The sequence below is a fragment of the Pipistrellus hanaki genome (genome assembly GCF_964339955.1).
Source record: "Pipistrellus hanaki genome assembly, chromosome: 4".
In the NCBI taxonomy this organism is placed as follows: Eukaryota; Metazoa; Chordata; class Mammalia; order Chiroptera; family Vespertilionidae; genus Pipistrellus; species Pipistrellus hanaki.
In genome coordinates this window covers 27,587,077-27,606,280 of record NC_140506.1, presented here as the reverse complement: position 1 = coordinate 27,606,280, position 19,204 = coordinate 27,587,077, and the positions used below count along the sequence as shown (strand labels likewise).

Here is a 19,204-nt window from a genome sequence, read left to right as displayed (position 1 = left end):
CTAGAAACATAGATGAGAGAGAAACATCCATCAGCTGCCTCCTGCAAACACCCCACAGGGGATGTGCCCTTGACCAGAATCGAACCTGGGACCCTTCAGTCTGCAGTCCAATGCTCTATCCACTGAGCCAAACCAGTCAGGGCTCCAGCCCTGAACTTTTATGACATTACATATTTTAAATTGGTTGTTAAGGTCCTAGTTCTGCTGTCACACAGAAGATAGCTCTATACCTTGAGAACATAGAATAAGTTTCTTCCCATCTCTATGTACCATTGTCTAGCAATCAAATGTCCATGTTTAGTCATGGCAGAGGGTCGGGGTGGAGGCAGTATGCTTGGCTTTTCTCCAGGGGCAGCACTATATTTGCAGGACAACCCAGGTTGCCCCATATTCCTTCATTAGTTGTTTAGACCAATTCCTACAATGTAGTATTGGCATTCAGTCCATCACTGTCCAAGCATATAAGGAAATTGTCAGCAGTTTGAGTTCAGTTTAAACAGGTAAATGGATCAGGGTTTTTTGGTTTGTTTTTTTGTTTTGTTTGCTTGTTCGTTTTTTTGTTTGTTTTGTTTTCCCAATCCCTGCACAATTATGGGCATTCCTTCTTTTCTGGTGGGCCCACAAGTGTTAGGGTCTGTTGGATGGCAGGTTATTATAAGCAAAGGATCAATGAGAGAGTCACTATCCCTGAAACTTAAGCTAATGGATCCCTTCCCTACCTCTCTAGTCCTCCAACTCTCTGGCTTGGAGGATGTCTGTTTCTGCCACTTTGTCCCTTCCAGTGTGAGTTGCTCCTCTGACTACCATCTCTCTTCCTGTATCTCAACCTTGTGTAGTCTTCAGGATTATAGAAACCACTGTTTATAGCCTGTGAGTATTTCTCACCTTCATTACACTGTGGTTTCTTTGAGTCTGTGCTTCAGAGAGGAAAATGGTAGAATGAGTGTGTGTGGAGGGGGGAAGGGGGGGGAGAAGGAGGCGGAGAAGGGTGAAAATTGCGCAGAAAATAGAATAATACGTTGAAATGTAACCCTACCATATGCCATATAGCAGTGTTTTTCAACCTTTTTTGGGCAAAGGCACACTTGTTTCATGAAAAAAATCATGAGGCACACCACCATTAGAAAATGTTAAAAAATTTAACTCTGTGCCTATATTGACTATATATAAAGTAATTCTCTTGAATAGGAATCAAATAAACACAAAGAAAGTATTTTATAATTACTTTATTATGAAATATTAAGTAAACAAAATAGTGAAAAATTATAAAATTCTTGTCTTGTCTGCACCTACGGCACACTAGTGTGCCGTGGAACAGCGGTTGAAAAACGCTGCCATATAGAATTGGAATCTTTCAGTCTGATTCTAAAGAACTTAAACAGCATTATTTTGGCAGTTTAATTATAAAAATAATGGCTTGAAGTCTGTTGTCTCAGTGGTTAAGGTGAAGGGGAACACTCACATAGAGACAACTGGAAAACATCAAGGAAAGAATCATATATAATCTATGACATACAGGCTTTAAAACTAAAGTAGTAGAGTTTTCTCTAGATTTGTTCCATAAACTGCCATTCAACTGTACAAGATAATGAGTTTGGCCAGATGTTTCCCAATTAAATTGGTACAACTTGTCTCTACAAATGATAATGTCTGAGTATTTATTCTTTTTTTTAAAAAAATATGTTTTTATTTATTTAAGAGAGGAAGGGAGGGGGAGAGAGATAGAAACATCAATGATGAGAGAGTTAGTGATGGCTGCTTCCTGCACGTCTCCCACTGGGGATCAAGCCCACAACCTGGGCATATGCCCTTCCTGGGAATCAAACTGTGACCTCCTGGTTCACAGGCTGATGCTCAACCACTGAGCCATGCTGGCCAGGCAAGTAAGTGTTCATTCTCTATCAGATTCTGTGCTCTAAAATTTACAAATATATATTATCTCCTATGGTCTTGGAGGTTGTCCTGTTTTACAGAATAGGAAATTAAGCTTTAATTTTTGCTGAGGTTCACACAGCTATTAAGTGGTGGGATTCAAATAAAATTCTCAGTTACCCCACAGCCCCTGTTCCTAACCCTACATCACACCTTCACTATAGAAACATTTGTAGAAAAACCAGAGTTTAAGTTGACACTGGTAAAATCCTGGCATCACCACATCTTGAATATGAACTCAGTTTGAGGACACAGGATGTACCAAAGCAGGGGCATGCTGAGATACCTTCCTGGACTTGGAGAGAGGTTCTGGAGCTGACGGGCCCTTGAGAAATTAAGATAACAACACCTCTTTTGTGTACATGTGCATTTATGTGTGAGTATTTAGGTAGGAATTGTCCCAGCAAAGAGACAACTGATTTTATTCTTTTACTTTTTTCCTTTAGAACATTTTAATTCTTAGTCACATAAATAAATTAAAAAAACAATATAAATCTTCCTTTCACCTCTTCAGCCCAGTTTGTTCCCCATTCTCTTTCAAATGGATATCTTTTCAGAGTTCCTTTCATGCTAAACTAAAGAAATATAAATTTATATTCTTTCTTCTTTCGTCTTTTTCTATGTAAAAGGTAGTCATTTAAAAATTTTGTACCTTCCATTGCTTTTTTTCACATCGAGATTTATCTTGGATACTGTCCCACATCAGCACTCAGGGGACTTCCTCATTCTTTCTTACAGCAGCTTACTGTTTCGTGGTGTTAGATGTATTATCATTCATTAACCAGTCCCCTTTTAATAGGGCTTTTGCTTTTACTAACTGATGCAATGAATAACCTTGAATATATGTCATTCTGCATATGTGCATGTATATCTATTAGGTAAGTTTCTAGAAGTAGGGTTGCTGGGTTAAAAATATGCATTTATCATTTTTATTGATAATGCCAAACTACTCTCACTAAGGATTGTACTAATTTGCACTCCCACCAGCAATTGTATGAATTTTTCACAGTCCTGCTAACAGAGTTAACATATTTTTGCATTTTGGCCCATCTGATTGATAAATATGTTTGGACATTGGCCCATCAATGCAATAAAATATTGTAGGTTTCTTATTATGATTGAAGATAAGCAAATTTTCATAAGTTTTAAGAGCCATTTATATTTTATTTTCTGTGGATATTTGCTCACTTTAAAAAATCTTGGCTTATAAGTCATCAGTCTCTAGGAACTCTTTATAAGGGAAATTAGTAATATAGATTGAACATATTTTTTCTATTTATCATTTGGTATTTTCTTCTTGATTTTTATAGATTTGTATATGGTTCAATTTGTTAGTCTTCTCTTATGTCTAATGGTGCTTAAGGCAAGGTTAGAAAGGTCTTTCCTGTGCCAAGGTTATAAAAGTGTTCTCCCAAGTTGTCATTCAATGCTTCATGGCTCTAGTTTTCATATTTTAAATTTTATTCACTTGGTGTTTATCTTGGTTTATAGTATAATGTTTGGATCCAACTTTTTTTTTTTTTTTTGTAGATGGCTATTCAGTTTTACCACAATATTTATTAAATTACTGCTGATAATTTAGTCCCCACTGGATTGAGATGTCACCTTTAGAAATACCATCATATATATATATATATATATATATATATATATATATATATGGTTTTATTTTAGAATACTAAAAGAAAGACTCTCAGTTTGTTTATGTGGTGTATCATGTTTATTGATTTGTGGATATTGTACCATCCTTGCATCCCTGGAATAAATCCCACTTGGTCATGGTGTATGATCTTTCTAATGTAATGCTGGGTTCGATTTGCTAGAATTTTGGCATCTATGAGGGATATTGGCCTGTACTTCTTTTTATTTGTAGTGTCTTTATCTGGTTTGTGGTTAGGGTAATGCTGGCTTTGTAGAAAGAGCTTGGGAGTGTTCCTTCCTCTTGAATTTTTTGAAATAGTCTGAGGAAGGTAGGTTTTATTTCTTTGAATGTTTGATAAAACTCCCCTGTGAAGCCGTCTGGATCAGGGCTTTTGTTTGTTGGAATTTTTTTTTAAAATATATATTTTATTGATTTTGTACAGAGAGGAAGGGAGAGAGATAGAGAGTTAGAAACATCGATGAGAGAGAGTCATCGATCAGCTGCCTCTTGCACACCCCCTACTGGGGATATGCCCACAACCAAGGTACATGCCCTTAACCAGAATCGAACCCGGGACCTTCAGTCCCCAATCCATTGAGCCAAACCGGTTTCGGCTGGAATTTTTTTTTTTTTATTACTGCTTCAATTTTCTCCATAGTTATCAGCCTATTCAGAATTTTTGATTCCTTCTGTTTGAGTTTTGGAAGGTCGTATTTTTCTAAGAATATGTCCATTTCTTCTGTGTTGTCCAGTTTGTTGGAATAGAGTTGATCGTATTTTTTATGATTCTTTGTATTTCTGTGGGGTCTGTTGTTATTTCACCTCTTCTGTTTCTGATTTTGTTTATTTGTGTCCTTTCTCAATTTTTCTATTGTACATTAGATAATTTCTTTTTTATTGTGGTGAAAATACGTGTAAAATGTACCATATTACCCATTTTTAAGTATAAAGTTCAGTGGTATTAAGTACATTTGCATTCTTGTGCATCTGTCACCACCGACTCAGTATCAGATTGACCGTTGAGATATCACAGTGCTTGCTTTTGCATAACCATTATTTTATTTAATAATGGCCCCAAAGCACAACAGTGGTTAACTGTAATTTGCATATGCCAAAGGGAAGCCATAAAATACTGAAAGGAGTTTTTAGAGGTGAAATAGGCAGGTTTAGGAAATTTTAGGAATTAAGGCGTCCATGGAAAAAGCACAGGGCTACCAAGCATTTCCATAAGACAAAGGAGAGGCAGAAAGTCTTCATCTTCCCACCATGTGAATTGAATCAAATATACTATTCATTTTATGGTACAGTCTCCACTTGTGAGCTGTGTGCTGATTTTAGAGATGTTAAAATGTGGGAAGTATACATCTTAGAATGTATTAAATTCTGTCCTATATTTCCCAATGTGCATTTCTGGACATTCTGTGGTATTTCATTGGTTTGCTTCTTCACACTTTTTTTTTTTAATTATTGAAGATTTACAGTATATTTTATATTTAGTTCAGATAGTTTTTCCTCACTGGTCTTTTCCCAGCTATTCTTGTCTATCTGTTCAGACAAACTAGGCAGCCTCTCTTTGGCTCTTGTGACTCTTCTTTCCCTCCCTCTTCCTACCTCTGTTTCTCTTACATGGTGAAAAGTGACATATAGAAGACCACTCTCAGATGCCTGATGATCAGCTGTAAGTCTGGATCAAAGTAGCTCCTTTGAGAGTTTGTGTGTCTTTTTCACTTTCTTCTCCTGAGTTTTTAGCTCAGCATTGCCATGGGAGATTCAGTCCATTCCTGATCTGATTGTTGCATAAAGAGGAGATAAAGTTATTATACTCATTTACTCCTTTTATATCTTGTACATAGAATGTCAGTCTTATTCAGCAAAATAAGCATTGTTATTACAATGATGAAAAAATCTTAAATGTTTGCAACTACATCAGGGTTCAATGTGGTTCACTAATGCATTTACCCTCAGTAAAAGTGTGTTGGTTTGCCAGTTACTCCTATTAAATTTTTAGCATTTTTAATATTGTATTACTAGAAACTTGGCTTTATTTGCATTCACAGGTCATAATGCATTTCTTTTTTTTTTTGTTTTACTGAAGAACCCACTGTAAGAGCTAGTAAATCCTGTGGAAAATGGCCTTCAGTGATCTTACATCGAGGACCGTGCGTCTTTATGATAATTGGATCAAGGATGCTGGTAAGTAACCATATTTTCTAATTGAGACTCATCCTGTCTTTTTATGTCAAGATTCCCACATCTAATAGGATTTCACTGAAACAGAATGAGAGACTTTGTAGCTTAACACTCTCTCAAGGACACCCAAAATATTTTTTTGAAAAGAATTTTAATATCCAATGAAGAGAATTGGTTAGTAAATGATGGTACATTCCAACTGAGTAGCCATTAAAAGTGATTTAGGGAGACAGTGCTCTTAGGCTTGATTCTGCCTAATGTTCCTGAGGGAGATAATAGTTATTGCCAACAATGGCTCTATTCAGGATGCTTCTTGAATGGGAGGGGTGCACCCCCCCTCCCCAATGGGTGTATCAGAAAAAGCAGGGAGTGTTTCCTAGGGTAACCCCGAATAATTCTGAAATGCCTGCCTTCTCCCCTTGCCCACTAAAAAAAAATCATCAGTGTTATAGAAAAACATTTAATCCCATGGCAAGAAGATTAAATGAAAGCAGATTATAAAATACCATATATATTTCTTTTGTGAGGATTAGCAGTTCTTTCTATGGGGTAGTATTATTAGTAACTTCTTATTTACTTATTGACTATCTGGATTTTTTTAAACCATTAAATGTGTATTGCTTTTATAACTATTATAAAACATTCTAAAAAATATAATAAAGGTACATTTAAATAAATACTAGTAGACAACCGAGCATTTTAGAGCTGAGATGGACCTAGAGACCATCGAAGCTAACTCCTCGTTTTAGAGTTGAAAAAACTAAGGCCCAGAGATGTGACCTGGCCAAATTCATGGTTAGTGTTGGGCAGAAAAAACTAGAACCTATGTATTCTGGTATTTCATATTTGAATTATTTTACACATGTTCACCACCATCACCACTTTAGAGTGATTTTTACCTGTCAACCAGAAATTGCATGCTCACCAAATTCAGGGGGGAAAGATGCCACCTCTTGATACCTATCACAGTTGGAAATATATTCTAGTTAACCTTAATTTCAGCCACGATAAACTGTTTCATGGTTGCTAGCATTTTCAGTAGACTGCTAAAGGCCAACTTCATTTCACTAAGAAAGGTCCTAATAGTTTTACCCCTGAAAAATGCCACAAATAGAGATGCTTCACTCTGGTTGGGAAATGGAGAATGGTTATTTCTATTTTTTTTCTTCTCTTTTATTTTAGTTTTTTTCAACTTACGTAATGATGCAGAAGACATATAGGTTTCTTTAGAGGTTTTTCTTCTCTGAAGGTTTATAGTAATTTGTTCTCATTGATTCAGTATTTCATGTAATCACTATATTTTTGCTTTCTAATAGTATTTCTTTTCATTTATTTATTTTTAAAATACTAATATTTTTATTGCTTTTCAAAGTAGAGGTGTACTTTGCTACCTGAACTCTTATGATTTGAACTTGGGAACCTAGTAGATTTAGGTACATTTTTTTTTTAAGTAGATCTGTTTGGGAGGACAGATTCCTTGCTATTCAACCCTTGCTATTCACTATTCCAAATGCAGGAGCCCTAGAGATTCAGATAATCAATATACTAACTCACAGGTCAAATCTATTTAAAAGATGATGGCTATCTATATAGTGCTAGCAGTATAAAATATTTAAAAAAGAACTACTTCTGAATTCCTCTTCTACTTTTATTCATGGTTCAACTCTTTACTTTTTATTAGGAATTTAAAGGCTGGATAATATTAGGTCAGAAAAAGGAGTGACCCAGGGCTGGGGTGGTTATGGAGAGACAAGGAGAGTCCTGGAGACAGCGTTGCAAACAGTGCAATTGGAATGAGAGGAAGAGTCAGGTACCTGGAGTTGGGCTAATTTGAAGACGTAAGAGAGGAGGGAAGGGAGGGGATATTTAATGCAAAGACCTAAATGTTAGTCCTGACACTACTGTACTAGCTAGGACCTGGAACTAATGATTTCTTGTCTGTGAGTCTCAGTTTCTTTGTTAGAATGATAGCTACCAGCCAGCAGATAATATACATGGAAGTGCTTCTGTCATTTGGGAAGTTTCACAAGGCAAGTGGGGGTGGTGGTTCCAGATGATTGATAGAGCATTTTCATCTTGAAATGCTTTCAGTACAGCATATCATGTTTGTAAAGGTTTCTTCACATTTTTTTCCTGTTGGACTCTAGAAAGGTTAAAAAGCTTTGTGTAGAGATTTTCCCCCTCATAAGAACACCTTCAGGTGAAAGAGGAGAGGTTTTTGCTTCCGGGTAGTGTGGTATTGATTGATCTCTGAAAGCCATTAGGAATCTTTTCTGGCCAACTTAGTTCAGTTGTACTTTGCTTACCCTGGGAAGTTCTGAGCACCTGATCAAGGGCCAAGAATTTCAAGTGCATTCTTGGCTTTGGCACTAATCCTAAATCGCCTCTAAGATACTTACCTGTGCTCTTTGGTTTTCTTATTGCTAGAGAAGTTGTGATCATGCATAGTTATTTCAGGTGGAACATTCCGCAGCTACAGGATCTTAAAATGGTTTAATTACTACTTAAGCTATAAGAGGATTTACTATGATTCTAGATATGAAGTGTCAGATTTTGAAATAATACTATAATGTTTTCAGTTGTTTAAAAAGCAACTTTCCTTGTATTTGGGTGGTACTAATAACTCTTCAGATTTAGTTGTGACCTTTTTTGCAAAGACAATCTGAGTAAGAATGTTGCCATCCTGAGCCTTTAATACTTCACAAAGTACTGAAATACATGATTGCTTTTCCTTCTAGCTTCTTCATCTTATTGGTGCCTGGGATTTTAAAGGGAGAATTCATTGAGCTAGTACATGCTACTTGAGAAGAGAACACTGCCTTATAAGCGGTTGATGGACAAGTTCATTAATGTTCTATGTATGTGACACTTGTAGTTTCCCTGTTCACCTCCCCCCTCACACACACATACACACTCTTAGAAAAGAACTATCAGACTAGTAGTAATAAGTCAGAACTTTGGTGATCCCTGGGGTACAGACTCTCAGACAGCCTGCCTTTGCAGCCTCTGCTTTCATCTTGGCTCCACTTATGCACTTAAACCCAACTCTGATGCCAAATAGAAGATGCATCATCAGCCTTTTCTCTCTAGAGAACAGAACTTACCTCACCCCTGATCTTTGGCAGTTTGTGAAATCATAGACTGATTCAGGATTAACTTTAAATATCATTGAGCAGTCCCATCTTACACCCCACCGTCAAAGTCACCAATCCACACCTGTCTTATACACTTTTCATTATGGGAAGTTCACTAGATCACATAGAAAATAAACAGTTTTCAGAGTCATGAGCATCATATTAAAGATTTTTAATTTTATCTGCTCAGTGGAGAGAGCTAATTCATCAGAGGAATAATCTGAGTACAGCTACTAGTATACTTTTAGGAATTTGGTAGTTGTATGGAAGACCAGATGTCACTGATTGGATCAGCAGGCAGGAAAACCACAGAAATTACTCCTGCAGGGCAATGGTGAGCGACTCTTAGGCCCCAAATATAAGAGAAAGAAGTTTACCCAAAGCAGCTTTTTCTCAAAATATGGATGCCTAGGACCCATATGGAGCCTAGGACTCTGATTTCGTTGGATCTGGGTCATTTTTTGGCCACTTGACTTTTAAACATTCCAGAGGTGACTGCTCTGCTGAATTGAGACCTGCTGTTATAATAACATTTACTAAGCACTTATTTTTTCCTGGGCTTTCTGAATACAGTAACTCACTAAATCCTCTAGGAGATATAAGCTATTTTATTTTATTTTTCAATTACACTTTACATTCAGTATTATTTTGTATTCGTTTTAGGTGTACAGTGTAGTAGTCATATAATCATATACTTTACAGTGTTCCCTCTAATATTTCCAGTACCCACTTTGCACCATACATAATTATTACAATATAGGTAATTGACTACATTTCCTATATTGTACTTTACATCCCGGTGACTATTCAGTTACTACTAATATGTACTTCTTAATCCCTTCACCTCTTTCACACAGTCCTCCCAAATCCCTTTCCTTCGATACATGCTGCTTTATGCCCAGTTCTTAGACGAGGAAATTAAGCAAAAAGACTTTAAGTCAGTGGCCCCAAGTCAGGAGGGATTCCAGGATCACAACTCCAGAGCTTGCTGAAATAGGATTAAAAAGCATAGTGTTTTGTTTTATTATTTGCTTTCAAATAACAATGAATCTAATTAACTAGCTTTTCCCTAAAGATATGAAAAAAATCTGTAGCCCATGAAAGTCACTCACAGGGTTTTCAAAAAGGTGTGTGCTTACAATGCTAAATTATAAGAAAAGGTTATTTATTTAAAAATTATTTTCTTCTACTTCCTGAGCCAGCCCAGAATGCTTTTTCCTGACTTGTTTTATTTGTACTGTTGCCAGCAGAATAACCGAAAAATGATGATGTCATTTGACTTCCCCCCTTGCTGAGTCAATGAAAGAAGAAAATAAAATAAGCCTTCAATTCAGGAATTCCTTTATTGACACTTAAAAAACAACAACAACTAGTTTTCAATCATCCATGTGATGTCTGTAACTAACAGAAACATTTAGAAAAAAAATAATTTGTATTGTCACCATCCAAAAGAGATAATGTTAATTAACATCCTTACAGGGGTTCTTTGGTATTGGTTTTAGGTCCTTATTTCGCTGGGGATAAAAACTATACATATTAATGTGGCTGATGATATGTGTGTACTTTTAGTATATAAAAGAATGTCTGGATGGAGGAACTCTAAAATGTTACTGTTGGTTATGGTGGGTGGTAGGACCTTACTGGCTATTTTCTGTCCACCAGATGCACTCCACATGCTGTGCTTGGCCTGGAGAGTGACCAATATGAACTATATCCATGGGCTTTCTCTCCTGCCCTCTGGTTTCTGGTTGGGTTGAGCCAATAGAGAACCCTAGGAAACTGGGGAGAGGGAGGAGGGTGGTGTTGGGGTATCAGTTCTCCTGACCCCTTACTTGAAGAATTGCCTTGTGATGGCTGAATCCCTCAACTGAAGGTCACAGCTCTTCTGCAGGGGGCTACTCCATATGACTCTCTCCTGGGTTGTGGTAACTACCTTCCTTTGCCCTTTGAAGCCTCTGGTGCTAACAGCCTCGCTGTTTCTAACCCCATCACTATCCCTGATAATTTTCCTTTACTCTGAAGATGGTAGTGATCATTGCCCATGTAGTCTGCTGTCAAGATTAGGGTCTAGGTGCTCACTTAAAGAAATGCTTGTTGCTCTTGATGTGTACTTACATCTTGTTTTTCTCTTAGATCCAAGAGTTGAAGACTGGTTCTTAATGTCATCACCTCTGCCACAAACCATCATCTTGGGACTCTATGTCTATTTTGTCACTTCTCTGGGACCAAAGCTCATGGAAAATCGAAAGCCCTTTGAACTCAAGAAAGCGATGATAACGTACAATTTTTTCATAGTACTCTTTTCTGTGTATATGTGTTATGAGGCAAGTGTCTTTAGTATTCCTAATGGGAGAATTTTGCCTGAGTTTACCTGTTTATCAGTCATTATGTTTCTTGTTATGATAAAACTTTTCGAGATTTAAGGAATTTTAGAATCTTAGCTCACTAGAGCAGGGATTTGCCCCAAATTGTTACATATAGACCAGGTATTAAACCTTTTAGAGGATCTAAGTATAATTTACTCATAGGTAATGAGAATTATTAACAATAAGTCCAGGGACTGACACATAGTTAACCTTAATAGATAATTGTATGAATCCATAAATGTTAGTTTTTAAAAAAATATATATATTTTATTGATTTTCCACAGAGAGGAAGGGAGAGGGATAGAGAGCTAGAAACATCAATTAGAGAGAAACATTGACCAGCTGCCTCCTGCACAACCCCTACCGGGGATGTGCCCGCAACCAATGTGCATACCCTTGACTGGAATCGAACCTGGGACTCTTCAGTCCACAGACTGATGCTCTATCCACTGAGCCAAACCAGTTTTGGCCATAAATGTTAGTTTTAAGAAAACATACTTGGACAAATTAAGTAACTTGCTCAAAGTAGCATAGCTGGTAAGTGCAGGACTGATATTTGAATCCAGGTCTGACAGCAGAGCTCATTCTGACTAATGAGTTGTCCTCCTCATGGTAGGAATATTTAGTTTCTACACGAGTGATGATGGTGAGTTGTTTGGGTTTGGTTTAGCCGAGCTTTGGGGGAATAGAGAACTTAGACTCACACAAAGCAGCACGTAAGGGAGCCTGTCCCTTAATTGTCAGTAAGAGAGGTGGGGATCTTTCAGAACCTAAAAGCAGCCGAAACTGGTTTGGCTCAGTGGTAGAGCATCGTTCTGCGGACTGAAAGGTCCCAGGTTCGATTCCGGTCAGGGGCATGTACGTTGGTTGGGGGCACATCCCCAGTAGGGGGTGTGCAAGAGGCAGCTGGTCGATGTTTCTCTCTCATCGACGTTTCTAACTCTCTATCTCTCTCCCTTCCTCTCTGTAAAAAAATCAGAACCTAAAAGCAGACTCATGGATTCACTTTCTCTCCCTCTGCTATTAACATGTCTCAGCTACCCTCACTGCTTTTCTGAGATTCCTTGCCTCTCCAATACTGACTGGCTTCCTCATACTGGAACTCACAAGAGATCCAGCAAAGCCCCTCTGGCTCTCCTGGTTCCCACCATGAATCCACCTGGTTGGGTTCCCCTCACTTTGTTCTGACTTCATCCTCATAAGCCCCTCAGAAGTCTGGACTTACTTTTCTGTCTTCCATTTCTTCTATGTTATTTCTAAAATTAACTCAACAGGCCACCTTACTGTCCTTTCTGGAGCATAAGTAACTGAAAGGGAAGAACAGAAAAAATACAATATTATCAGAAATAGGATATAGCCTACTGTAAGACAGTGTTAAGAACTGACCTGGGAGCCAGGAGACCAGGAGCTAGTTAGTCCCAGTTATGCTACTAATTAGCTACCTGATTTTGAGCACGTTAACTTCTTTGAGCCTCAGGTCTCCCATTGTATAAAGTCAGCATTGAACCAATTGTCTCTCAGGTTCCTTTATGCTATGTCTGACTGTGTCATTGAAAATACTATCCTTAAATATATTTCTTATGAAATATTTCAGTTGTAACCAGTTAGTTTTGATTTCTATTTTGGCAATCACAACATAAAAGAAGGTTTGAAAATATCTGAATTTGAAAGTGCATTTCTCATTAACCACTAATACCAGAGTTACTTATATGTCCATTTTGGTGTTTATTAATGGACAGCCTAAAACATAGACACATATGTCAAAAACTCCACAGACTTTTAGAATGTTCTTAAACTTAACATCAGGAAGGCATTCAGTTCCACTCTTTGTTTAAACAAAGACTTTTGCGGCTGAGCATCCTGTCATCTCCAGAATACATCTGAACTCATGGTTTATTGGGTGGAGCATGATTGCATTTGGTCTCCAGTAAACACCTCTACCAAGGAGTTAGGGAAATATGAGCAAGGTGAAAGGTAGATCAGACTAAAGGAACCCATGTGCCTTATTTTTTAGTGATGGTTTGAATGTGTTAGTTGGGACGAGTCAGACACTAATAAAGAGAGACCAGCCAGGCCGTTGTAGCTCAATGGTTGAGTATCGATCCATGAACCAGGAGGTCATGGATTTGATTCCTGGTCAGGGCACATGCCAGGTTATAGGCTCAATCCCCAATAGGAGGTGTGCAGGAGGCAGCAGATCGATGATTCTCTCTCATAATTGATGTTTCTCTTTCTCTCCCATCCTCTCTCTGAAATCAAGAAAAACATAATTTTCAAAAGAGAGAGAGACCAATGAAGTCCCCACAAAAGGCCAAGTCACATAGCGCAGTGCTTGTTTGGGGCAGGGAAAGGGGAGAATCAATCATGTTAGTTTAAGTAAATGGATTTAGCGTTTTCCTTACATCAGTCAGAAGTTAAGTCTGAGCTCAGGAGAATATGAGGATGCTCATTGACAGATTTCATAAAGAATAAGTCATTTCTGTATCACATTCCCTGTTCCTTAGAGAAAATTTATTGACTGTTTTTTGTAAGATATTTTTTCTCACCTGTGAAATATGTCTTATACTTTTCTGAATCTTAATTTTCAAGATTTCATAACTTACCAAGTTAAAATTGTGATTAAATTATCTCATGACATAAGCTAGGAGCTGGATTTAGAAAAATATGGTATATTTTTAAATACCACAGTCTAAATAGTTGTTCTTTCTCCTTTGTTCCTTTTTACCATGGAAATGTCATTCTGATAATGCCTCATAAACCTTTGCTTTTTTAGAAGTTAATTTATTGTAAAGTTGTCATTTTAGCTTTAATAGCAATTAAAAATAGAAATTTAAAGTGTACTTTAATGGCATAAAATGATATAACCATTATACCGAGAAAGAAGACATTCTTGGGAAGATATTAGCACTTATGAGAACAGGGTATCAAAAAGAGAAGTGGTCATATTTTCAGAGCTCTAAATTAATTTAGGAATTAATTTAAAATTACAGTCCTTAGTTTTTCATTTTCAGATACTGTTTTAAAAGAAGACCTTCCCACCATCAGACTGAAAGAATGTCAATGTAATCTTTGAATTGCGGTTCAGACTTACCAACAGTAAGCTTTTTCTTCTCACCACTAGTAGAAGGTCACTTTGTGGGTGTGCTGGAATTAAGGCTTGCTAGTTTGCATTTTTTAAGCTTGAGATTTTCCTTTCTTACTTGTCATGTGGGTCCAAAGCCAAACTAATATCTGAGTCTTGTGTTTGGTCAACCTTAATTTTAAGAGCCATGGGTTACTACCATTTCACATCACACCAACTAGCTAAGGTCAGGAAAAAAAGCAGTGTATCTTATGAGTACATTGAGGAATGGTTTGCTCATTTATTTTTTGACTATTTGGGACATTTAGAGATCAGCAGAAAAGACTGAATTCAGGCCCATTTATTCTCTTTAGAATATACAAACATAAGCACAGGCATATATAGATATACCTAATATGTACATATACTAGCATATACTTCCAGTATTTGATGTTTAAGCAAAAACACTCCCAGTGTTTTGTTCTCCACTATATTAGAATAATTATCCCAAGAAATGAACATTTTAGTCCAAACCCAGTTTATTTAAATAAGGTATGAGTTTATGGTTTTGAAAATTCTTACTGCTTTCATATCCAGTGAGTTCCTAGTTTGTAATTGTTCTTGTTCATTTTTTCCCCTCCACACTGACTGCTGATCAGCTGAGAATTTAACGAAGAAACAGTCAAAACTGCCTTTGTTGTAGCAAATGTTTCCTTCTTTAAAATGCATGTGCTCTCTTGCAGTTTGTGATGTCTGGCTGGGGTACAGGTTATTCATTTCGATGTGAAATTGTTGACTATTCACGGTCGCCTACAGCGTTGAGGGTAAGTTTCTCTCTGGAAAAACTAGTAACTCAAAATTAATTTTAAAACTTTTTGGGCTCCATTTGTAATAATGTGAATTCAGAATGAGTGACTCAATTATTAGGATATGTATATTGAAAGAAAAACTAAAATTTACCAGCTAGAAATAACCGAAGTCGGGTATGTTATTTTCTGTAAAATTTAAAAGTAAATTCTTATCCTGTTCCTCAAACAACTTAAAAAAGAATTATAATATGATCCAGCAATTCTGCTTCCAGTTCTAAAAGAACTAAAAGCATGAACTCAAAAAGGTATTTGTACACCCATATTCATAGCAGCATTATTTACAGTAGCCAAAAGGTGGAGGCATGAAAGGTTAAAAATGTGGTGTATGCATATAATGGAATATCATTCAGTCTTAACAAGGAAGGAAGTTCTGACACATGCTCCAACATTCACAAACCATAAAAACATTATGCGAAATGAAATAATCCAGGCACAAAAGGACAAATACTGTATGCTTCTACTATCTGAGGTACCTAGAGTGATATTCAGAGACAGAGAGTAAAATGGCCTTTGTCAGAGGCTGTGGGGGAGGGGCGACGGGGCGGTGTTTTATTAGGTACATGGATGGGTATCTCTATGCACGGATGGTGGTGATGGTTGCATAACAATGGGAATGTACTTAATGCTACTTAACTGTACAGTTAATAACAGTTAAGATGATAAATTTTATATCATAGGTATTTTGCCAAAATTAAAAAGAACTAAATTTCCCCCCATGTAAAAATAAAACAAAAAGAAATTCATATTTATGTGTGTTTTTGCAGATGGCACGCACCTGCTGGCTTTATTACTTCTCCAAATTTATCGAGCTATTAGATACTGTGAGTATGTCATCATTTCATTTGGTAAATGTTTGATCTTTTGATGAAAGCAATAAACTAGATAACTTTGGTTATCTCTCTTCTTCAGGCAGACCTGCCTTTTTTTATCAGTAATATTAGAAAATAGATAGGATAAGCTTATTTTTCAGTCGTTTGCCAACTCCAAAATGTGTTCTTATGTGTCTACCACCTGTTTAAGATAAGCGTGTAACTGACACATAGACGAGAAAACTGCATCTTTCTTTAGATGGATGACAGTTGTGCTGGGAAGCAAGTTTAGGAGGAAAAGAGCAGAGAACACTTTACCTTTGGTCCTTCTTACAAAAACCCTATATCATCATACTTTTTTAAGAGAATTAAGGCTTCAAACTTTATAAACTTACACAATAATATTGTCACTCTGGCATATCAGTTATTTTGGAAATACCAAAACTACCTTCAGCTGCCCTCTGAGTCCTCTCTCTGCCTGGGAATAAGCTGAATTTGGGTGGCTGGGCCCTGGGAGTGCTATAGATCAGGGTCCACAAGGAGAGGAGAAAGTCCTATGCCTTTGTTTCCAGAGTAGGAAAGCTGTGTAATTATTATATCTTTGTGGTATGTGGGCCTTGGCTATCTGGAAACAGTCTTGGGCCTAAGTGTGTTCTCTCTTCAGAATATATAACAAATCTCAATATGCTTTTACCTTCCCAGATGACTATGCATAATGTAATAACTGGAAAGGATTTTTTGTGAGCATAAAATCACTCCTATTGTTCTCAAAAGTTAGCATGCATTAGAATCACCTGGAGGGTTTATTAAAAACACACAAGCCCCGTGGCCTGATCCCTAGAGTTTCTAATTCAATGGGTTTTGGGTGGAGCTTAAAAATTTGCATTTCTAGCAACTTCTCAGGTGATGTTATGACTTGGTCCAAGGTTCACACACTGAGAACCCTTGCTTAGGCCAGTCAACCCTCATGGTGTAGTCAACTTACTTGCATTAAAAAGCCAAAAGGTTGGGCCCAACCTCAGAGACTTGGAGCTAGGTGATCTAGAATAGATACCAGGCATGGCTATTTTTAAAAAAAACTTCTTGGACATTATTACATGCAGCCACGGTTAAGAACTATTGATCTTTTGAAGTCCAAAGCCCTCAGTCTGAAAATACTGAGGTTCAATGACTTACCCAAAGGAATGCTGCCCCTGATGGGCTAGGGTCTCAGATTGCTGTCTTCCGTTTTTTTCTGCACCGTGCTGCCTTCTCCCATGTGCGCAAGCAAATGCATTTGGCTTCGTTGTTTCTGCTTTGCATGTTCTCAGTCTAGCTTACATAAGGAAATGGTTGCTGCCTCTGTGTCCATCCTTAAGCCACACTTTTTGAGATACTCCTACTATAATAGTACTTTTGTTTCTGCTACTCTGTTTAGTCCTATAGAATTTGGACTATACTTCAAAGTCTAATTCATTGTTGCTCTCCTGAATTTTGAGTACCTTTTTGGACATTTAATCCTGCTTTTGAAATTATTTTGGGAAAAAAATTTCCTTCAAATTCTTTCTATTCTTTGCCTTTGTTTGTAGAGTTACTGCAAGCCACTTGGGTACATTCAGTCTGGAGGGTGCCTTCTTTGCCCTCCTTGTTTTTCCAAGGCAGCTTTGCTTTCTTTTCTGTCCTATTTCCCCAATTAACTCTTCAAGTGTTTTCCTCTTCATTTTTCTTTAATAACAACTTGCTAACTTTTGATTTATTGCAAGTCCTCTTTATTTGCTTAATCCATTACCTAAATTGGGAAAGTGTAGTAGAGAGCCATGTAGAATAATGTCAGTTCTAAGAATTAAGATTCCATGCCATACATGTGTTTGTTTGTTTTGTGTGTGTGTGTGTGTGTGTGTGTGTGTGTGTGTGTGTGTGTGTGTGTTTTGCCAATAATATTTTTTCCATTTATTTTGGGCCATATTCATCATTTAATATCTTTGATTTTTTCAAATCTGCATGGAATTTCTTTTTCTTTTTTTTACCTTTTATTGATTCTCCCATGACTAGGCATCATACCCAAGTTCCTTCATACTAATTGGCTTTTGAACTTGAAGAATCAGCTGCTTCCATGAGCATTCTATAAGTCAGTCCTTTCAAAGCAAATTGTGATGTGAAATAGTTTTACTTTGTCAATATTTTTATAACTCTAGATAAATTATTGCATGATTTTATATGAACTTGATTTTCTTTAAATTATTTCAGATCTTTTTTGTTCTGCGTAAGAAAAATAGCCAAGTGACTTTTCTGCATGTCTTCCATCATACCATCATGCCATGGACCTGGTGGTTTGGAGTCAAATTTGCTGCAGGTAGCCAAGGGAGAGTTGGGATCATTTCTTATAAATACTAATATTTTTGTATGTTATAAACACAAAATCTATCCTTAAGTGTGATTTAAGAGCAACTCAAAACGTCAAAGAATCACTTTGATCAAACTTCTAACTTTTATTATTACTTAAAACCTAAATGTAGGACTCTTACCCAGATTCTTCTCCAACTCTCCATTCTTTAGAAATGCATTGACTTTTGGGTATAGTCTTCTACATATATTTTAGTTGTTTTGTTTGGATTTTATTATTTTCCCAAGGAGTTCTATTAAATATCTTTTAAAAATAAACAATAAACAAAATGGTTTTATAGGAATGTAATTAGGTATCTATTTCCTTATATGTATCCAGAGAGTTGGAATGTTTGTCTCAAGCTCCATGTTTTCTCTGCCTTCAAATTTCTAATAACTGATACACACTGTAAACGCTAAGAGCTCCGTAAAGATGTGTGAAATCGCAGTTGTCCCAACCTCTTTAAGCATCCTGCCATATTAAAGCATATTTTGTTACTGCTTTTCAAGTCAAGAATAGTTTAAGTCAAAAGGTTGGCTACAGGCTCTTTTGTTTGGTTTGGGTTTTATGCTTTTGAACATCTAGAACTGAAAAAAAAACAGGAGGTTAAATAATTTTACCTTATCATAAAGTTTTATTAAGTGATATTCCTAATAACATATTCTTATCTTATTAGCAAACATTTTATTTGTGCTAGTTTCTTAAATTTAAGACGTCTTTAAGTAGGCCTGTAGCTCATAGTAAACAATGTTTTAGCATTTCTGTGAAAGGCTCACCTCTATTAGGCATTCTGATTCTGCAAAACTTAAAAAAAAAGAAAAAAAGGGGGAGGGGGGACC

At 36.8% G+C, this 19,204-nt stretch overlaps 1 protein-coding gene across 2 annotated transcripts in view; it reads left to right on the top strand.

Annotated features, from left to right (window-relative positions):
* ELOVL7 (ELOVL fatty acid elongase 7) overlaps positions 1–19,204 on the top strand; it is a 76,477-nt gene that overhangs the window by 46,303 nt on the left and 10,970 nt on the right. For both annotated transcript variants that reach the window (XM_084880618.1, XM_084880619.1), the window contains exons 2-6: positions 5,670–5,767; positions 11,032–11,222; positions 15,069–15,149; positions 15,959–16,015; positions 18,230–18,335. In XM_084880618.1, the coding sequence (XP_084736744.1) occupies positions 5,704–5,767; positions 11,032–11,222; positions 15,069–15,149; positions 15,959–16,015; positions 18,230–18,335 (499 nt within the window). In that variant the 5' untranslated portion in view covers positions 5,670–5,703. The remainder of the gene's footprint in view (positions 1–5,669; positions 5,768–11,031; positions 11,223–15,068; positions 15,150–15,958; positions 16,016–18,229; positions 18,336–19,204) is intronic.